The 22800-nt window shown below is 47.6% G+C and overlaps 1 protein-coding gene across 1 annotated transcript; it reads right to left on the bottom strand.

The window, feature by feature from the left end:
• Positions 1 to 13785: 13785 nt before the first annotated feature.
• On the bottom strand, positions 13786 to 22117 carry LOC307208038 (uncharacterized protein). The gene is made up of 10 exons (XM_079962349.1): positions 21639 to 22117; positions 17862 to 17935; positions 17693 to 17730; positions 17426 to 17542; positions 17125 to 17204; positions 16567 to 16663; positions 16321 to 16404; positions 15874 to 15978; positions 15429 to 15474; positions 13786 to 15128 (listed from the first exon to the last, which is right to left on the bottom strand). The coding sequence occupies exons 1-10, from the start codon at positions 21656 to 21658 to the stop codon at positions 15076 to 15078; spliced, it is 714 nt and encodes a 237-aa protein (XP_079818475.1). The 5' UTR covers positions 21659 to 22117; the 3' UTR covers positions 13786 to 15075.
• Between the last annotated feature and the right edge of the window lie 683 nt (positions 22118 to 22800).

Genomic DNA, 22800 nt, shown 5'->3' with positions numbered 1-22800 from the left:
AGTGTGTGTTTGTTGCTCAATTTTGCTGTTGTTCTTTCATGATTCAATGCCCCATTTACTTTGCAGGAGGCGTTACAGTTGCTGCCATCTGTCTGTCTCGAGGCACAACTGAGTGTGCCTCTGGGGGTGAAGTAGATGGCTGTGTTACCAGCTCCTACTGCAAAAAAAACTTTTGCGCGGACAGGCGGAGACCCCCGACCCTGGGCGACACCTGCATGTGTTATGTACGGAGTTGAATAGGATCCAAAATGCAGCAGTCTGATTGGTCCTAGAGCAATGCAGCAGTATGATTGGTCCGCAGTTCCCAATCCAGCTCCAGGTGGAAGTGAGTCCACAACCTGATTGGCCTACAGGAGAATCCCGGAATTAGCCAATCACGTGCAGCCCATTGTGTAAATAATGTATATAAAGCAAATATTTTGGGGGAACATTCATTTCTCCTCACCACAATAAGCTGAATAAATAGCATGAAATCCACTCTCAACTCCGAGTATATTTCACTGGCGACGAAGGTGGGATCCCGCTGAGCTGACTGCCACACACAGCACCGCAGCCACGCCACCTGCCGCACCGCTGCCTCACACTGTGTATCCAGGCTTTAGCTCTGGGACCCAAGGAACTCAGAATGGCAACTGACAGCAGCTTCTGGCTGTTCAACCCAGCATCAGGAGACTGGGAAGCATGCGCCTCCCATTTCACCTTCCTCCTAGAAGCCAAAGGGGTCACCAACGACACTAAGAAGAGGGCAATATTCTTCAGCGTCTGCGGAGAGGAGGCATTCCAGTGGCTGCTGCTGCCACCGTGAGTGACCGTTGTTTTATTTTGGTTTGGGGTGGGATGGATGTTAAGTGGGGTGGGAATTGGTTTTGTTTTGGTATAATTGTTTTTGGTTTGTTTTGCTTTTCTATTTTGTAAAAGGAGGTTGGTATGAGGCTTGGGATTGCTACCGTGGTGGGGCGAGGGAGGTATGGCAGTGGGGGCAGATGTCATAGGCGAAGGGGATCGAGATACGGATATGCTCGTACCCCTTCCAATCTGTGCCCCATCCCGAGAGACGAGGGTAGGGTGAGCAAGGATTACTCACCTCCGTCACTGGTGTTGTGCAATGCCAGGTCTATAGGCAACAAAACCGCTACCCTGCGAGATTTCTTTACCTCGCAGGGGGTCGACCTGGCTTGTGTGACGGAGACCTGGGTGCGTGAAGGGGAAACTGTTACCTTACGAGAGATGGCGCCCCCGGGTTTCTCCGTCCTCCACCAGTCGCAGACTGTGGGCCAGGGGGGGAGGGGTGGCATTATTAATCTGGTAAGATTGTTCTTTCAGGGCTCTACCATCGCCATCGATCCCTGGCATTGAATGTGTTGGCCTAGTGTGGGGCTCCGAGGTGAGCTTGGCTGTCTGGCTGGTGTACCGGCCACCTGTCAGGCCACCCTGTCAGGCCTGCTGGAGGCGGTGGCCGGCTGGGCCTTGGAGTTCCCTAACCTATTGGTATTGGGGGACTTCAACATCCATGCTGATGCCACTCCCTCCTCACAGGCTCTGGACCTGGTGTCTTCCATGGCGACACTTGGGTTCTCCCAGTTTGTTTCGGGCCCCACCCATCAAGCAGGCCACACACTGGATTTGATCTTTGGCGTCGGTATAGATGTGATCATGTCTCCTTTGATGAAGGTGCCATGGTCTGATCACTACGCTCTGAAAGCCAGGATTGACTTTCCACCCCCACCCTGCTTAGGTGGCAAGCCGATTTGGGCTCGCCCGCAGAGGCTGATGGACCCTGATAGATTCCACCAAGCCTTGTGGGACCTTGCCCCCCCTGGCGACTCATTGACTGAGCTTGTTGAGGGCTGGAATATCCAGCTCCTGGCAGCCATTGATGAGATTGCACCTAAGCGCCCTCTGCGACCCCGCAGAAACCGGGCTCCCTGGTTTACCGAGGAGCTTCGGAAAATGAAGCGGGACCTCAGACGGCTAGAGCGAGTATGGCGGGTGCCCGTGACGGAGCCTCAAGAACATCTTATAGGGTTTTAATGAAAACCTACGAGATGGCAGTGAAGGCCGCTAAGAAGTCTTACTTCTTGGCCTCCATTGCATCCGCTAGCTCTCACCCGGCGCAATTACTTAGTATAATTAGGTCTTTAACGTATCTCGAGGGACAGCCAAATTTAAATAACAATTTGACACACAGCTGTGAGGCATCTGCGAGCTTTTTTGCGGAGAAGTCCTGTTGCTCCGCCATGACCTCCCTGCCAATTTGGATACAATAAAGGAACTGGAGGCCCCTCAACTGTCCTCAGGTCCAGTATTGGACCAGTTTGACCGGATATCCCCAGCCGATGTGGACAGACTCCTCCGAGCTGGAAAGTCCACCACCTGTCCTCTCGACCCGTGCCTGTCTTGGCTGATTAGAGCATGTCCAGATGAGGTGCGGGGCCCCCTGGGGGATATCATCAATTTGTCCCTTGGCACCGGGACATGCCCAGGAGAACTGAAGAAGGCAGTGGTGTGCCTGCTCTTAAAGAAAACATCATTAGATCCCTTAGATCTATCCAATTACCACCCAGTTTCGAATCTTCCATTCCTGGGTAAGGTGATTGAGAGAGTGGTTACTGAACAGCTTGGTGGGTTTCTGGATGAAACATCAGTTCTGGATCCATTCCAGTCTGGCTTCTGCGCTGGTTATGGGACCAAGACGGCTCTGGTTGCCCTAACAGATGATCTCTGCAGGCAGCTGGATCGAGGCGGGTCGGGGCTGCTGATTCTTCTAGATCTGTCAGCAGCCTTCGACATGGTCGATCACGAACTCCTGGACCACCGCCTTGCCGACGTGGGGATCCAGGGCACAGTCCTTCAATGACTGTGCTCATTTCTCTCTGGTCAGGGACAGAGGGTGGTGCTTGGGGGGGGGGAATTGTCATTGCGCCACTCCTTGGTGTGTGGAGTGCCTCAGGGTGCAATACTCTCCCCGATGCTTTTTAACATCTTTATGTGCCCCCTCGCCCAACTTGTCCGGAGTTTTGGGCTGGGCTGCCATCAGTATGCTGATGACACTCAACTCTATCTGTTGATGGATGGCCATCCTGACTTGGCCCCAGACACACTGATCAGATGTTTGGAAGCTGTGGCTGGATGGTTAAGTGGGAGCCGGTTGAAGTTAAATCCTTCGAAGACAGAGGTCCTCTGGCTGGGACGGGACGATATGGGATTGAGGGGGCAACTCCCATCTCTTGCGGGGGTGCAATTAGTGCCAGCACCGTCCGTTAAGAGTTTGGGTGTAATCTTCGATACCTCCCTCTCCATGGAGGTGCAGATTACAGCTATAACAAAGGCGGCATTTTTTCATCTCCGCCAAGCTAAGCAGTTGGCTCCTTACCTCTCTCACCCTGATCTAGCCACTGTGTTCCACGCGACGGTCACCTCCAGACTGGATTATTGTAACTCGCTCTACGTGGGGCTGCCCTTGAGACTAACTCAAAAACTCCAGCGGGTGCAGAATGCCGCGGAGAGACTCCTTATGGCATCTTCGCTGTGAGATCACATTCACTCAGTTCTATACCAGCTGCACTGGCTCCCGGTGGAGTACAGGATCAGGTTTAAGGTGCTGGTTTTAACCTTTAAAGCCCTATATGGCTTAGGACCCTCGTACCTATGGGACCGCCTCTCCTGGTATGTCCCACAGAGGAACTTACGGTCTTCAAATAAAAACATCCTGAAGGTCCCAGGCCTCAGAGAGGTTAGGCTGGCCTCAACTAGAGCCAAGGCTTTTTCGGCTGAGGCTCCAATCTGGTGGAACGCTCTGTCACAAGAGACTAGGGCCCTGCAGGACTTGACATCTTTCCGCAGGGCCTGCAAGACAGAGCTGTTCCACCAGGCCTTTGGTCAGGGCGCAGCCTGACTCCCTCCTTTGGCAGTCTTTACAGAACTTTAGCCTAATGGTAGCCATCAATTTGATTTTAATTAATTTTTACAATGAAATATTTTTAGAATGTTGCACTATTTTATTGTTGTTAGTCGCCCTGAGCCCGACTTCGGCTGGGGAGGGCGGGATATAAATAAAATTTATTATTATCATTATTATTATATTTGAAATCGCCCAGGCTCTCCTTGCACCTGAAGACATTGCTACTGTTCCTTACAAAACAATAATGGAACGGCTGAAGGGGCACTTCTTGCCGCAGCCCTCAGTGATGGCTCGTCGAAATGCCTTCTACGCAAAGCGGCAAGCCCCTGGGGAAACCATAGCTGGGTTTGTGACCTCTCTCCGCCAAGCCGCCCGGTTCTGCAACTTCTCAGAGTTGGAGATCATGCTTCGTGACCGTCTCATCGGTGCCTGAAGGATGAGAAGCTGCAACGACGCCTCTATGCCAAGAAGGACCTAACGTTCCAGGTCGCTCTGGAGGAGGCCCTGGCAACGGAAGCTGCCGAGAGGTCGACGCAAGAGGCACGGCCAAGCCTGCCGTCCTAACTGAGGGTCCACCACGAAGACCTCGCCAACAACTCAGGATCTGACAGGGAGGAGGTGCACCGAGTTCAGTGGCGCACTCAAGCAGCACACACACCATAGCTGCCTCGATGAGAAGCAGGGAACTGCACAAGCTGCGGGGAGAGTCATGAGAGAAGGACCTGCCGTTTCCGCAACGCAGAGTGCAGGCAGTGCAGAAAATCGGGACACATCGTTTGGGTGTGTCGGGCTCAGCCCACCCAACGCCGGGCATCGGGTGACCGATCCAAGAGCCCCAGGTCCCGGGGCCCAACGCACCAAGGCAACTCGACGAAGATCACGGACTCCCAGGTATACCAGTTGCCCCACCCCAACATAGAGAAAATTTATGTAGAGGTACAGATAGAGGGGGCCCCGTGCCGCATGGAGCTGGACACGGGTTCAACTCTATCCATAATCTCGGCAAGGACCTTAAGGAAACTGTGTCCTAGTGGGGGTCTCAAACTCAGGCCGGCCCCATTCACCCTCTGAGACTTCCAGAAACGTAAGGTCCCCACAATGGGGACGTCTCAAACTCAGTCTTGGCACACTTCGACGAGAGACTGCCGGTGGTGCCAGCATGCGACGCCTCGCCCTATGGCATTGGTGCTGTCCTGGGACACCAACTCCCGGATGGAAGAGAGGTGCCGGTGGCATACTTTTCCCAGACACTCAAAGCAACCGAGCGGAACTGCTCGCAAATCGACAAGGAGGGTCTGGCAATTGTGAAGGGAGTAAAAAATATTCCATGATTTCTTGTACGGGCAGCCCTTTACCATGGTGACTGACCACAAGCCGTTGCAGACCCCCCAAGTGCTATCTCCTTGCATCCTCAGATGGTCAATTTTCCTTGCCAGCTACCAGTATGCACTGATTCACCGCCCTGGGAAGGCGATGGGCCACGCGGACGCCCACAGCAGGCTACCACTACCGGAAACAGGCCCCGACCCAGCACCTGCACAAGAGGTTATGAGCCTGGAGCTGCTTCCTGACCGCCCCATACAGGCACAAGAAGTTGCACACCATTCCAAGAAAGATAGGGTCATCTCCCGGGTCCTGGACTGGGTGTGGAGGGGATGGCCCAGCAGCAGCCCTGGGCCAGAATTTGTGTGCTACACAACCCGCAAACATGAACTGTCGGCCCACAAGGGGTGCCTGTTATGGGGAAGCAGGGTCGTTGTTCCCCAGCCCCTCCGCAAAAGGGTCCTCACAGCCCTACACGAGACACACCCAGGGGTAGTGAGAATGAAGGCCCTTGCCAGGAGTTATGTGTGGTGGCTGGGGATCGACGGAGAGATAGAGGCCTGGGTCAAACACTGCCAGGCCTGCCAAGAATCCTGTCCAGATCTCCCAAGGGCCCCAGTCTAGTCCTGGGAGTCTGCCCAAGCACCATGGTCACGCCTGCACGTGGACTTCACTGGCTCCTTTCAGGGGAAAACATTCTTCATAGTGGTGGATTCCTACACCAAATGGCTGGAAGTCACACTGGTACTGTCCACTTCCACATCCGCAGCCATCCGGGTACTATGCAGACTGTTTGCAACCCACGGGCTCTCTGACACTCTCGTCTCAGACAACGGAACCGCATTTACATCAGGAGAATTCAAAACCTTCACAGCACAGACGCCACCCGCCACATCCGCTTGGTGCCATTCCATGGCATGGCCAAGCAGAGCGCATGGAGCGGACCACCAAGGACATCCTCTGCTGCATGACGCAAGGGGATTGGGAGTACCGCCTTGTCACAATCCTTCTAGAACAGCACCCCCAGCTCAACGACTGGCTGGAGCCCCGCTGAACTATTATTATTATTATTATTATTATTATTATTATTATTATTATTATTAATACCCTGCCCATCTGGCTGGGCCTCCCCAGCCACTCTGGATGGCTTCCAAAAAAATATTAAAATACTGTAATACATCAAACATTAAAAGCTTCCCTAAACAGGGCTGCCTTCAGATGTCTACTAAAAGTCTGGTAGTTATTGTTCTCTTTGACATCTGGTGGGAGGGCGTTCCACAGGGAGGGTGCCACTACCGAGAAGGCCCTCTGCCTGGTTCCCTGTAACTTGGCTTCTTGCAGTGAGGGAACCGCCAGAAGGCCCTCGGTGCTGGACCTCAGTGTCCGGGTAGAATGATGGGGGTGGAGACGCTCCTTCAGATATACTGGACCAAGGCCATTTAGGGCTTTAAAGGTCAGCACCAACACTTTGAATTGTGCTCAGAAACGTACTGGGAGCCAATGTAGGTCCTTCAAGACCGGTGTTATATGGTCTCGGCGGCCGCTCCCAGTCACCAGTCTAGCTGCCGCATTCTGGATTAGTTGTAGTTTCCGGGGCACTTTCAAAGGTAGCCCCACGTAGAGCGCATTACAGTAGTCCAAGCAGGAGATAACCAGAGCATGCACCACTCTGGCGAGGCAGTCCGCAGGCAGATAGGGTCTCAGTCTGCTTACCAGATGGAGCTGGTAAACAGCTGCCCTGGACACAGATTTGACCTGTGCCTCCATGGACAGCTGTGAGTCCAAAATGACTCCCAGGCTGTGCACCTGGTCCTTCAGGGACACAGTTACCCCATTCAGGACCAGGGAATTCTCCACACCTGCCCGCCTCCTGTCCCCCCAAAAACAGTACTTCTGTCTTGTCAGGATTCAACCTCAATCTGTTAGCCACCATCCATCCTCCAACCTACTAATGGGCCGGCACCTCGCAATCAGATTGGACCGCCTTCACCCCAACAGAGCTCAGGATGATGTAGTGGGGCGGGGAGGCAGGAACCCCTGGACCTTTGTGGCCCAGGACCCAATGTACACAAAGAATTTTGGGGCAGGCCCGGCATAGGTACCCGCCACAGTTACCAGGGTCCCTGGCCCCATGTCGTACACAGTGCTAATGGATGGGGGGCAATGCTGGCGCTGCCACTGCGACCAGATACGGCGATGATTCCTGGGGGAAAACCAGGAGGAGGACAGGTCAGGGAACAGTGGGGCAGTGAGGCCCATAGAGCAGGCGGGGCCAGCAGGGGAGGCAGAATCAGTAAGTACAGAGATGACCTGCGAGGCTGAAAGGACACCAGAACCAGAGCCACGACTGAGTAAGCTGGTTGAGGCAGACCAAATCACAGCCAGCATCCTCGGAACACGAGCCAGAACCCGGACCCCAGACCAGTGAACACCCCAGGCCGCAACGCACACATAGGCGGCTGGCGTACCTTGAGGACTATGAATGCGACCTCCCGGGCAGGACTGGAACTTGGAGGGGTGTTATGTACGGAGTTGAATAGGGTCCAAAATGCAGCAGTCTGATTGGTCCTAGAACAATAGGATCCAAAATGCAGCAATCTGATTGGTCCTAGAACAATAGGATTCAGAATGCAGCAGTCTGATTGGTCCTAGAACAATAGGATTCAGAATGCAGCAGTCTGATTGGTCCTAGAACAATGCAGCAGTATGATTGGTCCGCAGGAGCCACCCAATCCAGCTCCAGGTGGAAGTGAATCCACAACCTGATTGGCCTACAGGAGCATTCCGGAATTAGCCAATCACGTGAAGCCCATTGTGTAAATAATGTATATAAAGCAGATATTTTGGGGGAACATTCATTCCTCCTCACCACTATGAGCTCAATAAAGAGCATGAAATCCACTCTCGACTCCGAGTATATTTCAGAGTGGAATAATGACTCAAGACAACGTGTTATGGGATTAAAATTTGGCCACAACTTTATTAAAACTTCAGATATAGGGAGACCTTGGCTTAGGCATTGGGTGTTTATCCCTCCCAGTCCCCGGCCAGGGATCTGGGGAACATCAGGGTTATCCAGAATGTGTGGAGATTGGGCTGGCTCTGGAGAACATCTGTTCAAGCAGAGAGCCCGCCCCATGTTTTGCCAATGACAACCTAATGGTGTATGGCCAATGCCTCCCCTCAAAAAAACCCCTTTAATGGGGAACCCTGGGATCACTGCTGCGGGGGGGGGGGATGGGTCACCACTTCAGGCCTCCCCCCCCCCATTTAGGGAACATAGACTAAAGGATTCCGCCCAAGGCCTGAAACTGCCTAAGTTGTGACGTTTTGCTACGGGGAAGGCAAAACATGCCAATGCAGGAAAATTCATTTCCAGCCCTTCAACAGCAACTGTAATGTAGCTGCGCCCGCGTACCTGCGAAGAAGAGGTTAACCTGCAAAAGAAGGCTTAACTGAGGGAGGGCAGGGTGGGAGAAGCTCTGAAGCCAACTGAGAACAAACAAGATGAATTTTAACAGGGAGAAATGTAAAGTATTGCACTTGGGCAAAAAAAATGAGAGGCACAAATACAAGATGGGTGACACCTGGCTTGAGAGCAGTACATGTGAAAAGGATCTAGGAGTCTTGGTTGACCACAAACTTAACATGAGCCAACAGTGTGACGCGGCAGCTAAAAAAGCCAATGCAATTCTGGGCTGCATCAATAGGAGTATAGCATCTAGATCAAGGGAAGTAATAGTGCCACTGTATTCTGCTCTGGTCAGACCTCACCTGGAGTACTGTGTCCAGTTCTGGGCACCACAGTTCAAGAAGGACACTGACAAACTGGAACGTGTCCAGAGGAGGGCAACCAAAATGGTCAAAGGCCTGGAAACGATGCCTTATGAGGAACGGCTAAGGGAGCTGGGCATGTTTAGCCTGGAGAAGAGGAGGTTAAGGGGTGATATGATAGCCATGTTCAAATATATAAAAGGATGTCACATAGAGGAGGGAGAAAGGTTGTTTTCTGCTGCTCCAGAGAAGCGGACACGGAGCAATGGTTCCAAACTACAAGAAAGAAGATTCCACCTAAACATTAGGAAGAACTTCCTGACAGTAAGAGCTGTTCGACAGTGGAATTTGCTGCCAAGGAGTGTAGTGGAGTCTCCTTCTTTGGAGGTCTTTAAGCAGAGGCTTGACAACCATATGTCAGGAGTGCTCTGATGGTGTTTCCTGCTTGGCAGGGGGTTGGACTCGATGGCCCTTGTGGTCTCTTCCAACTCTATGATTCTATGATTCCCAGGTAAGTTCCGCCCACTATTGTGTGAGCTGGGCGATCCCTCCACTTAGCTGGCCAACTCTCTCCTGCCAACACCTCCCCAGCTGGGATTGGGTAACTGGCAGAGGTAGGCGGCTACCTTCAGGTGTCTAGCCTGAGGGGGGGGGGGGGCAAATTCAGGCTGTAGTGCCAGAAGCTGCATGGGATGGGGGGGGGGGGGCTGTGCCTGACCGTGCACAAGGTGCCCCCCCCCCCCCGCTTGATGTGGGGAGCGGTTATTCTCTTCCTCTGTGTGTTTGCATTTGCATGTGCATGTGTGCACACAACGAAGGAACGTACCTCCTGCATCTCCCCACCCCACACCTGTGGTGTCATCTCCTCTGGACTCTACTCAGTGTGCACCCCTGTCTCTGAAAGGACCTCATTTCTTAACTTTTTAAGAGCCAAGTGGCTGACTGAGGAAAAGCTCTTACAAGCAAAAGGAAGCTAAGTCCTCTTGCAAAAATAGGAGACCTAAACCAAGTGTGTGGCCTGCAGACTGCTATGCTGGAACTGACTCTCTGTATCACTAGAACTCAAGACTGAAAATCTGAAAGCCTTTCTGAAGTCTGCAAAGAAGAACAGGGCATTTGACTTCACCTAGCAACATCGTTGCCTGTGTATGATTGGAATCGTAATTGAATTCCTATTGAACTGTGTGTCATATTGATGGCATCAACCAGTTGTGAGTTGTGAAGGCCGCTTCCTGCAAGTCCCTTTCCACCTGGCCTAGGGGGCGGGGCCCAGACTCACCAGCTCTACTAAAGAGGCTCTTGGTGAGACCAGAAGGAGATCGCTAGGCCTGACAACAAACCCTAACTATTGGATTCTCTTTTTTTTTTTTTAATAAATATTTATTAAGATTTTTTTAGAATACAAAATGCAAAAATAATAAACAATGTAACATGAATCATAACACATTTTTCAGAACTTCTTTGGACTCCCTCGCATCTCCCACTCCCACTTACATCGTTATAAATTTTTTCCAGCAATTTATCATCTTGTTTATATTCTTAAATTTTGTTCAGTTAATTTAATCTATTCTCCACAAATTTTATGTTTCCCTCAATCTCGCTTATCGTCAAATTCAATCTAATTCAGTGGTAGGCGATTATTTATGATCTAGCATCCTTCTTAGCATTCAACCAAATTACAATACTTTTGTAGATAAATCTTGAATTTCTTCCAGTCTTCTTCAACCCTCTCTTCTCCCAGGTCTCGGATTCTGCCAGTCATCTCGGCCAGTTGCATATAGTCCATCAGCTGCATCTGCCATTCTTCCAGTGTGGGTAGATCTTGAGTTTTCCAGCTCTTGGCAATGAGTATCCTTGCTGCCGTTGTTGCATACATAAAAAATGTTCGGTCCTTCTTTAACACCTTCTGGCCGACAATGCCCAGAAGGAAGGCCTCTGGTTTCTTAGTAAAGGTATACTTAAATACCTTTTTCAACTCATTATAAATCATTTCCCAGAAGGCCTTCACTCTAGGGCAAGTCCACCAGAGGTGAAAGAATGTTCCTTCATGTTCTTTACATTTCCAACATTTATTATCAGACAAATGGTATATTTTGGCAAGTTTAACTGGGGTCATGTACCATCTATATATCATTTTCATTACATTTTCCTTCAAAGCATTACATGCAGTGAAGTTCAGCCCAGTGGTCCACAACCTTTCCCAGTCCTCAAACATAATATTATGCCCAATATCCTGAGCCCACTTTATCATAACCGATTTAACCATTTCGTCTTGTGTATTCCATTTCAGCAGCAAGTTATACATTCTTGATAAAACCTTAGTTTTTGGCTCTAACAATTCTGTTTCCAACTTCGATTTCTCCACCTGGAACCCTAGCTTTTTGTCATTTTTAAAAACTTCTTTAATCTGAGCGTAATGTAACCAGTCTCGCACTTTATCCTTCATTTTCTCCAAACTCTGCAATTTCCAATTGTCTCCATCTTTTTCTAATATTTCCCAATATTTTGGCCAGTTGGCCTCCATATTGAGTCTTTTTCGGGCCTTAGCTTCCAGAGGTGAAAGCCACCTCGGAGTTTTATTTTCCAATAAGTCTTTGTATTTTGTCCAGACTTTAAAAACTGCTTTCCTGACAATATGGTTCTTAAAGACCTTATTAATCTTAACCTTATCGTACCATAGATATGCATGCCAACCGAAGGCACTAACTATTGGATTCTCTTGCCCCATCTTTTTGTGCCTGCTAAACAGCCGTGTCATGCTTATGATAATATTCTATTCTCTTGTTTTAAATGTGCGTTTTATATTTGATTAGCAATGTTGGTTTTTTGCAGGGGGGGGGGAATGCTTAAGTTTTTTGTTTTGTTTTTGTTAACTCTGTGTTAAATATGTATTCTGTAGTTGACTTCCTTTGTAATGTTTTATTTTGAAATCTTTAATATTTTAGTTTTTTGTTAACTATGTTGCTTTAACTGTATACTCGATATTTGACTTTCTTCAGATTGTTTTATTTCTGTTTTAATATGCTGTAAACTGCTTCGAGATTTTCCTTAAAAATATAAAGTGGTATAGAAATAAATAATAATAATAACAATAATGTTCATTGAAATGTTGTGTCCAAAGACTGCAGCTGATGGAGAGATCACCCATCCCTCAACTTTCTATCAGATTATTTAGATTTGGTAAATAATTCTTATTGCTATTCTTATTGTATTGATTATTATAATTGATTTACGTAGTTCTGACGGTTTAGCTCCCATGAAAATAGAAAGGCAGGATACATCGAATAAAGGACCCTCCTCCTCCTCCTGAGCCTGGGGCCAGGTCTGTAGCCTGTGAGAGAGAGGGGGTTGCACAGTTCCCCAATTATTTTGGAGGAATTCCACACCACACATTTAAAGCTCTTACACCACTTTAAAGAGTCCAGGCTTTCTCTGAAGAATCCTGGGTACTGTAGTTTGCTAAGTGTGCTGAGAGATGTTAGATCTTTAACAAACAGAGGTTCCCAGGATGTGTTGGGTGAATCTGTGACTCTTAGTGCAACGGTTCTTTAAATATGTGGTTGTGACCACTGTCCTCAGAACAGTACTGGGGTTCGGATTGCAGTGTGTGTGTGTGTGTGTGTGTGTGTTGTTGCAGAATGGTTTAATCATCTCATTCTCATCCTAGCACATCGTCTTCATTCAACTCTGGCTGTTGAATGAATGTTTTGTTATAATCATTATTAAGTTTAAGTGGGCTTTGGCCTCCTTCCAGACAGCAGCTTGAAAGGGAAACAGAGGAAAACTCAAATGATGACAGAAGGCAGGGGCATCTAGCAACCAAGAGTTTTGGTTTGGATGTGATACTTTTAAAATTCCCCAAGCCATCCAGAAGCCCCAAAGGCTCGGCCCCATTTCACTCTGGTCCATCTGAGTGTCTCCTTTCCACCTATGCCTCCCCTTCCCAAAAAAATTCCCAATTAAGAAATCAGAAAACAACCCCCACCTCCCTTTTGACAGAACTAGATGGAATGATTAGGCATAGCAACTCCTGCAGAGACCAAAATGTTTTAAAGGGACAATTTATCAAAAAATATATCTGCCCATAGCTCAGTCAGTAGAGTGTGAGACTCTTAATCTCAGGGTCGTGGGTTCAAGCCCCACGTTGGGCAAAATATTCCTGCATTGCAGGGGGTTGGACTAGATGACCCTTGTGGCCCCTTCCAACTCTACAATTCCATGCTCTCCTGTGAGTAGTAGTCAACTGAGTTTTATACAGAACAGATGCATCAAAATCAACACATCCACATAATTTGTGCTCATCAATTTAAATAGGTCTGCTGTGGAAAGGACTAATGTTGACTAATACAACCCTGATGTTTTCTGGTTACCATATTTTATAAAGCGTTTCCCTCGATACCAAAAAATGGAGGCAGAGACAATTTACTGAATTGCAAAATCACCAAAGCTTTATTGAATGAATTGATTTATTACAGTCACAAACCAGAATATGGACTTATACAGAGATAGAGAACATGTAGATATATATGAAGGTTAATACTGAAATCTATAAGCTAAAGGTAAAGGTAAAGGGGCCCCTGACCATTGGATCAAGTCATGGCTGACTCTGGGGTTGCGGCGCTCATCTTGCTTTATTGGCCGAGGGAGCCAGTGTACAGCTTCCGAGTTATGTTGCCAGCATGCCTAAGCCACTTCTGGTGAACCAGAGCAGCACACGGAAACGCCGTTTACCTTCCTGCCGGAGCGGTACCTATTTATCTACTTGCACTTGGTGTGCTTTTGAACTGCTAGGTTGGCAGGAGCTGGGACCGAGCAACGGGAGCTCACCCCGTTGCGGGGATGCGAACTGCCGACCTTCTGATCGGCAAGTCCTAGGCTCTGTGGTTTAACCCACAGCGCTACCCGCGTCCTGATCTATAGAACACAGTAAATAACACAAATGTAAAACAATTAAAATATGTAGTTTAAGACCTTAACCACTAAGTTAAAATATGCATATCAATGCTTTATTATAATTAAGGCAGGTAAAATACTTATTACTCTTAATATTATTCATTGCTATGAGGCTTCTTGAAGCAATTCAGAATACAATCAACATTAGCAGAACACTTTCCTTTACAAGGACAATTTAAAAAGCAACAATTGAAAAGCAATTAAAAAGTGCAGTGGTACCTCATGTTACAGAAGCTTCAGGTTACAGACGCTTCAGGTTACAGACTCCGCTAACCCAGAAATAGTACCTTGGGTTAAGAACTTTATCTCAGGATGAGAACTGCAATCGTGCTGCGGCAGCAGCAGGAGGCCCCATTAGCTAAAGTGATGCTTCTGGTTAAGAACAGATTCAGGTTAAGAACGGACCTCCAGATCGAATTAAATTCTTACCTTATGCATTATATCTTGCACTGTCCGTTATATAATGATGCAAGAAAAAGATTTTTGGTACCTATAATGACAGGGTCCCCTGGCTAGAACCCCCTTGACATGATTTTATATCTCCTTGCAGACACAGATAAGTATGTGACCTGGCGGGTAGCACTTTTTGCAACTGCTGCTAGGAAAATTAGAGCAAATTATATAGCCAAGGTAGCCATTAACTGTAAAGGAGATGAATTTATTTGATCCTATCTATCTACCTCAGGCTATGCTCTATCTTTGTCACCAAACTCTGAGTATAAAGTGTACACTGTATTAATTGATATTGTTTTTAACATTAGTGACCATGTGATGATTTTAGCTTATGAATTTTATTGTTTAATGTTTTTATTTGTACATTGGGGTACTTTTATAGCTTTGTTTAGAGTACGTAATGTTTTAATAATATAAATGTTTTATGTCTTTTTTATCAATTCAGTATATTTTCTTTTAATTGTCAAATAATTTTGTGTACATTGCGGCAGCCTTTCGCTATGTGCAATAAAACTGACTGAGACTGAGAATTAAATACTTAACCTGAGGTACCACTGTACTATTGCATAGGAAATAATTCTAAAACAACAGCAATGATCACAATTAGCAACAACACACACAATTAAACAGTAAGCAAAAATTGCCACTCCATAATTGCTGAGCCTCGAAACTTAGACTTCGGTCTTATCTCCGTAATTGAAATCAACACTAAGCATTATGTCATCTGGAAGAGAATGAAGGAGAAAAGAGATTAATTTATGTCACATTTACTGATTCACCAAATTTACCTGGTACCCATTCAACCATGAAGGGCTGGGGTTCTGTTTATGGATCCTGTCTTTGGTGGCAATGACTCCTTCCAAGCCTGCAGTTTGGCCCTGGAGGGAAATAACCACGTTTGTCCTGTGGCAGAATTTCATAGCCATATGACCCAGGTCTGCATCAAGCAAGGATGCTGCAGCTACTGAGTGGGCCCTCGTTAGTCTGGAAAGGGAGTCCCATGTCCCCAGGCTGTGGGTCTTACCTTCTTTGGGGCAGAAGTGAGCCAGCTCCAGAGGGACGAGAACATTCTGTAGAGAAAAGAAAACACAGTACTGGATCAGATGACTGATCTGATACTAAATGCTCCACAAATAATGGGTACAAGAGAACATGGAAGCAGACCCAAGCCAGGGAAGACTTGCTTCCATCATGGGATGAGTGAGTTCTATTGCCTGGCCCAAATCCCTTGCCCCAGGTGACTTCAATGGGTCCTGCAGCCTACTAGGCAGAGGTGGAAGTGTAACACCAAGGAAGAAGGCAGGAAATGTCTCCAGAATTGTCTGGCATCCCAGGGACACACGTTGTGTTGTGTGCCTGATACCAGACTGTGGGAATCCTTTTGTAAGCCACTCTGGGAGCCTCTTGGGGCTGTTGAGGTGAGATGTAAGTGTGCCAAAGGAATTAATAAATAAAGGTGAGGTACTTACCTTCAGGCGACGGAGCGCCTTGGCATAGGACATCAGCGAGCCAATGCCACTGGCTGCCAGCTGCCTCTCCGCTGCAACTGGACTTTTGGTGTAACCTCTCAGTTCCTGTGGGAGGAAAGAAGACCTCAGAATCAGGGGCTGGTCTAGGTGAAAGAGACAGACCACTGTGAAGCCCCTTACACACTCAGAGAGAGATCCGTTTCTCACTGTCCTCAACTGTTCTAAAATGGCAATGTCGTCCAGCCCCAAATTGTAGCTCTGCGTTAAAGGCCCTCCTTTAGCTGTTTGGGCAAGTGGGCCTTTGCTGGCTATTCCATGTGGCCAGCTTGCCTTCCAAGAGGGGGAAGGGCCCAAGAGGTGCAATGCTGAGAAAGTGTATGCTAGGTGGCGGCTTCTTCATGAAAGCTTTTTAGGTAAAACAGCCACTAATGCCATCAATATACTTACATTCATCAGCAAGTTCAGGAGCTTAGTGCTTGGGGCTTCCCACAGGAGGCCTCCCAGCATCAGAGTATAACGTTCATCCAGCTCCTGTAGACAATGGCAGTTTTCGTTCACGTGGGTCCGTTGAGGGAGGGAGAGGATGCGCCAAGCAGAGGAAAGAGAGATCAGATGTTGAGCAATGGGTGCAATGCGTAAAGTGTGTGAAGAAGAAATAACCATAGAAGTCAAATTTAAAAACTAATAACTTACATGTCTGTCGGCCTCAGTTTTCACCTCAACGACAGCCGCAAAGGCTGCATGCACAATCAGGCTGTGGAGCTTCAGTGGCAATTTGGGCTTCATGAGGCTGGAGAGAAGGAGGGAAACCTTTTAAGACTCTGTCTCCTTGGAGTCTTCCTCATATTGAGGGGTGTGTGCATCAAATACTTTACATTCTCTTGAACTTCTAGTGAATGCATGTGTTAGCTTAAACCACTTTTTACAATCAAGCAGTGTATGAATTTTACAGGATAAAATGAATAAAGGTAAAATTAAAATAAACATACAAGGGCACTGTTTATGTGGCAGTCTACCTGGCACTTTGTATGCAAGCCTCTAGGTCTTAGTTAATTTTCTCTTTCACATCTCCACCCATACTGTAAATAGTTGCTGCATAAATAAAGCTTTTTGAACGCAGAAAACTCAAGAAATTGTAAGCAATTATTCCATCTAATTCCAATCTAAGTGGCAAGGTCTGGTAACACCTTTCCACATTCTCCCCCCCCCCCCCCACCCAGCTCGTTGTCAAGCTCAAAGAACCCAGCATACCTCAGTTGGTAAAGAGCCTCCAGTGCCATAGCAAGAACCAATTCAGGGTGCGTAAAGCACGGAATCCGTCCCATGATTTCCTGATAGAGAACAGAGGGCAGAGTGGGGGGAAGTCAGTTCCCTACGGACATCAGGTGCACCAAACTCAGGGCAGGAATTGGCAATGTAATGCCAAATGCCTGCACAACCCTTCTCTTGGCCTGACCGGGCCAAGCCTTCCTTCTGCCCAACATCCCCCAAATCCCACCCCAGCTCTCCTGCCCACCTCACCCCTGGATACCTCATGCAACCTCTCACTCACCGCAATTGACTTGACGGCCAGATTTTTGGAGTACCTCAACGTGTCCTTTTCTCTCATGCGGGCCTCCGAGCAAGTGGCCAGCACGCAAGAGAGGAACGACTCATCCTTTTCCTGTTGCTGAAAAGGCAAGAGTAAGGCTGTCAATTCATGGCAGGAGGGCTTCTCTGCATCTGAGACCACCTAAATGGGGGTATAAACAGCATTGGTGGATGGGGGTGGGTGGGTGAGGGATTTAGTATGTACTGTGCTGTTTTCTCAAATACTAACCGCACGTGATACCACAGGCCTGACAGTCACTGAATCATCTGCAACAAGAGAAGAAGGAAAGGACATGGGGGCACGTTAGTTCATTTCTACTTATTTTCCACAGTTGAGTATTAAAGCATTAAGGCCACTCCTCCTTATGCTCCAAAATGAAAATGAAGCATTTGTTCACCTGGGCGCACAGCAGCCCTGGACTTCTTGGGCTCAGGCCTCTCGCCGAATACCATGTCCCTCAGTCTCCTGAACCTAGAAGACAAGGAGAGGAGCAGACCTTGTTGTTGTTGTTGTTGTTGTTGTTGTTGTTGTTGTTGTTGCGTGTCAAGGGCCCCCAAGACACCGTTCACACATCATTTTTGTTTTGGTTTTTGGCATAATTTTGGCCACAACGTTATTGAATTACAGTAAGTGAGTGGTTCCTTAGGCATTGGTTGGCTATTATCTGTTCCCACTTGGAGGTAGGAACAGAACTGACAACCACACCTGTACGGAAGTCAGTAATGGTAAACAATTTTGGGGAAAGAATAAAGCTGGGAACCAGGCTCACACCTCTCCCCAAATGCTCCCTGGGGCTCTTGTGTGGCCCTAGACCTTTGTCAGGGATACGGACGAAAGCATGGCAAGCCCCTGAATTCCTTTAACGGAATACCCTTGCTGCAGCAGCATTGGAGGGGCAGGCACAGCCAACCACATCCCCTCCACCAACCAAAAAATTAACAAATGAACAGCCACACCCTAGGCCAACCCCAGCCTCTCTCACCACCAAAGAAATACAAATGAACAGCAGGAGCAACGCTGACATCAAACCCTACATACGTTAAGCAAAATAGAAACATCGCCACTGGACCCCACCCCCACCCATCTTTCCCGCCTCCCCCCTTCCTCCCCCCCAATGTCTCAACAAATGAAACTGATTTGTAAAAATGTTACATGGAAAAATACAAGAGCCATTACACATACTTCTGTAAAACAAGAAAATCTTTAATAAACAAAAAAACACAAAAACACCAATGCCTAACTGCAACCTTACAAGTTGTGACGATTTGCTATGCAGTAGGCAAACCCAAATGGCCCCAGCCAATCAGCCCAATAGCAAAATTCCTACCAGGCCCCTGCTCCAAAGCAGACGACCCCATGACAGGCATAGAAAGGTCAGCGCAAACAAATCCTAATTAAAGGGACAGTGGGCGGGTAATCTGATGTGCGCAGCGAAAAGAGGAAGTTCAACGCTGTGCACAGGGACCTATATAGCACCCCCATCAATCAAATAAAATTGCAACCATCAATTTTCCCAAGCAACATTGGGGTGCCCAATCCAATTTTTGGCCACCCAAACTAGCCCGCCCACAACAGGGGATGTCATGGTTGCTCCCACCGCAACATATGCTCTCCATGAAGGAGAACCCGCTTTGTTATACCGCCCTATACCAGCAGGTCTCAGTTAAAACCAGTGCTTTTTTTCTTGGGGATGCAGGGGTACGCATACCCCTAAACATTTTTTGAATCTTTGCATTTACTGTACTGCATTTATTTCCCCCGATTTGAACTATAAAATGGTGATTTACCCCTAAACATTTTTTTTTTAGAAAAAAAGCACTGGTTGCAATACAAAAATCACAATATAAAAACACAAAATGCATAATAAAGGTTAAAAACAACCCAGTAAACCCCCCTCCCCAACACATCTCAAAAGCTGAGACAGAAGCCTACAACCAAAATGGTGTGTGTGTGTGTGTGTGTGTGTGTAAGAGAAGACCGAGTCTTTGCAGCATAGCAATAACACAAACACGCTACTTCGGCTGCAGGACATCGTATCAACAAGGAAATTTGGTGTTGTAGCATCTCCTCAGGTATTTGTTGATTTGTTACCACGAGGAGTTGTTGTAGGTATAGTTTGAGGAGGTTTCTGGTTATTTGTACCCTAGGTGCCCACTCACGCACAAAAACAAATCTCCCTGCAGCAAACCAAAGACCACCACCAACACCCTAGATCACTCCCCCCAACCTCTCACCACCAAGGAAATGCAACAAGTGAATAATAAGTGAACCCACACATACACAAAGTAGAAGAGAAGCATTGCCATCCGACCCCCCTCTCTTCCCCTCTTCCCCCACCTCTTTTCTTCCTAATCTAACGCTGCATGCAACACTAATGTCTCACAACAAATGAAACTGATCCGTAGAAAACACAACTTGAAAAAAGAGACAATGCCCTTTTTTTTGTAAAATACTCACAACCAAGGAAATGCAACAAGTGAATAGTAAGTGAACCCACAAATACACTAAGCAGAATAGAAGCATTGCCACCCGACCCCCCTCTTCCCCCGACCCCCCCTCTTTTCTTCCAAACCTAACACTGCAGGCAGCACTAATGTCTCACAGCAAATGAAACTGATCCGTAGAAAACACAACTTGAAAAAAGAGACAATCCATTTTTTTTTGTAAACTACTCACAACCAAGGAAATGCGACAAGTGAACCCACAAATACACTAAGCAGAAGAGAAGCGTTGCCACCCGACCCCCCTCTTCCCCGACCCCCTTTTCTTCCAAACCTAACACTGCACGCAACACTAATGTCTCACAACAAATGAAACTGATCCGTAGAAAACACAACTTGAAAAAAGAGACAATCCATATTTTTTTTTTTTGTAAACCAAGAAATATTTAACAATTTATTTATTATTATTTAAAAAACCAACAAGGAAAGGAGCAGGAAGGAGTTATCCAAGATGATCATGGACTCGGAGTGAAAGGAGAGAGAGCGAGAGCTTTGAATCATCTGATTTCAGAACGCTGGTGGGAACTTAATCAGTTTCTGAAATTTGCCGGCACCTGATGCTCAAAGGACAAGTAGCCTGCCGGGCTGGGAAGCAGATTACACCAATTGTTGGAGGAGAAAAACAGCATCTTTTACCATTACCGAACATCGCTATATAGAGCTTCCATGAACAGAGGCACTCTACCTCTGGAGCCAACTGCTAGAGGACAAGCCGCAGGAGCGGGCTACTGCTTGTGAGTTTTACAGGACATATCTGTTTGGACTAGGTGGGCTTTCCCTCTAATCCAGCAACAGGGCTCTCTCCGTGTTTTTACGCACCCACAGACCCCAAACGGCTCTCCACAGGAACACAGTAGTGCACCTCATGTTTTTTTTTTGGGGGGGGGGATTCCAACACTCCCCACCACCACCCCACCACCCCGGCAAAGCAAAGAGAAGGGGAAGATTTCCCGCGTTTAAAAGAACCCTCAGCATAATGCTTTTAGGAAAACCCTGCCCAGCCTGGAGAACTAAGGGGGCTTCTAGGAGGGTCGTCAAAGCATCGAGACATAGACGAGCCGAAGAATGCGATTAAAACTCTCTTAGTGCCAGAGGAAGACTGACAGAGCGTCCGAAGAGTTGAGAAACGGAGAAGGGGTAGAGCGAGGGCGGGGGGTGTATAGTGGTTAGAATTCTGGACTAGGAGATCCGAGTGCAAGTCCCCACTCAGTCACGAAGTGCGCTGTTTGATATTGGGTCCAGTCACTCCCATCCTAGCCTGCCGAACAGGTTTGTTGTGAGGGGGAACACAGGGGGAAAGGCAAGCCATAAAGACCACCTTAAACTGCTTGGATGCAAAGTGGGCTATGAATGTAATAAAAAGCATCCAAAAAAATAATAATCATGGAAGGTACCCTGGGGATCATCTAGTTCAACCCCCTTCAATGCAGGAATATGCAGCTGTACCTTATGGGTATCGAACCTGCATCCTTGGCGCTAACGGCAGCTCACTCTAAGCAGAGGAGCTACAATGAGATTTGACGGGACGGCAGGGAAAGGGGGGGGGGCGCGCGCGAAGAGAAGTTAAGCTCTTCGGGAAAATGTTAAATTCCATGGGGATGCTGGCCGTGTGGGGGACCCCAAGCCCTTGCTCCAGAAGACTAAAAAGAAGAGGCAGAAGAAATCCCACTTACATATTGAGGATGCTGGCCATCTCTTCAGGTAAAATCCCCTCCGGTTTAAAATAAACTCCTTAAAAATCCTCACGCAACAGTAACTCCGAACCTTGCCTCTAACCCTACTGCTACTCCTCTCTGTCAAAAATGTCCAGGAAAATATGTGCACAAAATATCCAAATGAAAAATGAAATGATAAAGTTGAAGCAAATAAAATAAAAGTTGAAGCAAATAAAGGAAAAGTCTACACCTATCTCCCCTGTTGGCCGCTCGCTCGGTAGCTAGCAAGATCGCTTGCTCCTCCGTCCCACTTCTATCTCAGCCAACTCCTCCCAACTAACTCGCGAAGGAGATGTGGAACTGCTGTCTTTTATGCAAGCAGCAATAGATGTCACAGAGATGGGCAGGACACTGTTTCCATGGCAACCCACCCACCTTGACCCTGAACAAATCTCCCCCCTCTTTAGTTCCGATGTTTTCTCCCTCACTTTGGGACACTTGCTGTTTGCAGCTTTACAGATCCCTTTTTATCACAAACCAGCTCATACATTTTCTTGCAACTTTTCTAAAGAGAGCCCAAATATTTTTTGAAATACAGTAGAGAACTCATGCCTCCTGGTCCTAGTGAGGCCTTGGTTTGCATGCAGGAGATCCCAGGTTCACTCCAGGCTCTTCTCCACCAGACAGGGCTGGAAATGCCCCCCTGTTTGAAAACCCTGCAGAGCTGCTGCCAGTCAGTGTAGGCAGTGCTAGGCTAGATTGACTCTGCAAAGTGCAACTTCCCAAGAATGCTCCTCTTATACTATTTATCGAAACACAAGCAAGTTCCCTTATCAACAAGTTGTGAGAGTTCATTCATGACTTTTAACAAACAGCATAAACAATTTTATTATTTTTATATAAGTACAGAAATCCTGAATATTAAAGGAAGGAAACTTTCCGCCTCTGCAATAAAGCTAGCTGCCCTGCCAGTTGAGCTGTCCCGATGTCAATTGAAACAGACCCTCCAAAGTTTCAAAGGTGAAAAGGGAATTTTGAGCATCTGAGCACAACTGTGCCATCTTCTGCATTAACGTGAAGTGCAGAAAGTTGCAAGACGAGGAATCGGACTTCCTGTTTCAAAGGTGAAAAGGGAATTTTGAGCATCTGAGCACAACTGGGCTGTCTTCTGAGTTAATGT

Source organism: Podarcis cretensis (genome assembly GCF_951804945.1).
Source record: "Podarcis cretensis genome assembly, chromosome: Z".
Classification (NCBI taxonomy): Eukaryota; Metazoa; Chordata; class Lepidosauria; order Squamata; family Lacertidae; genus Podarcis; species Podarcis cretensis.
The sequence above is the reverse complement of the archived record's forward strand: the minus strand, read 5'-3'. Positions and strand labels throughout refer to the sequence as shown.

What these genes read in the sequence shown, in the direction of transcription:
- LOC307208038 (XM_079962349.1), bottom strand. Translation starts at nt 21,658, where the DNA reads ATGGCCAGCATCCTCAATAT. An exon ending in TGGCCGTCAAGTCAATTGCG is followed by an intron (nt 17,205 to 17,425) that starts GTGAGTGAGAGG and finishes GTTCTCTATCAG; the next exon opens with GAAATCATGGGACGGATTCC. An exon ending in AAACTGAGGCCGACAGACAT is followed by an intron (nt 16,405 to 16,566) that starts GTAAGTTATTAG and finishes CATTGTCTACAG; the next exon opens with GAGCTGGATGAACGTTATAC.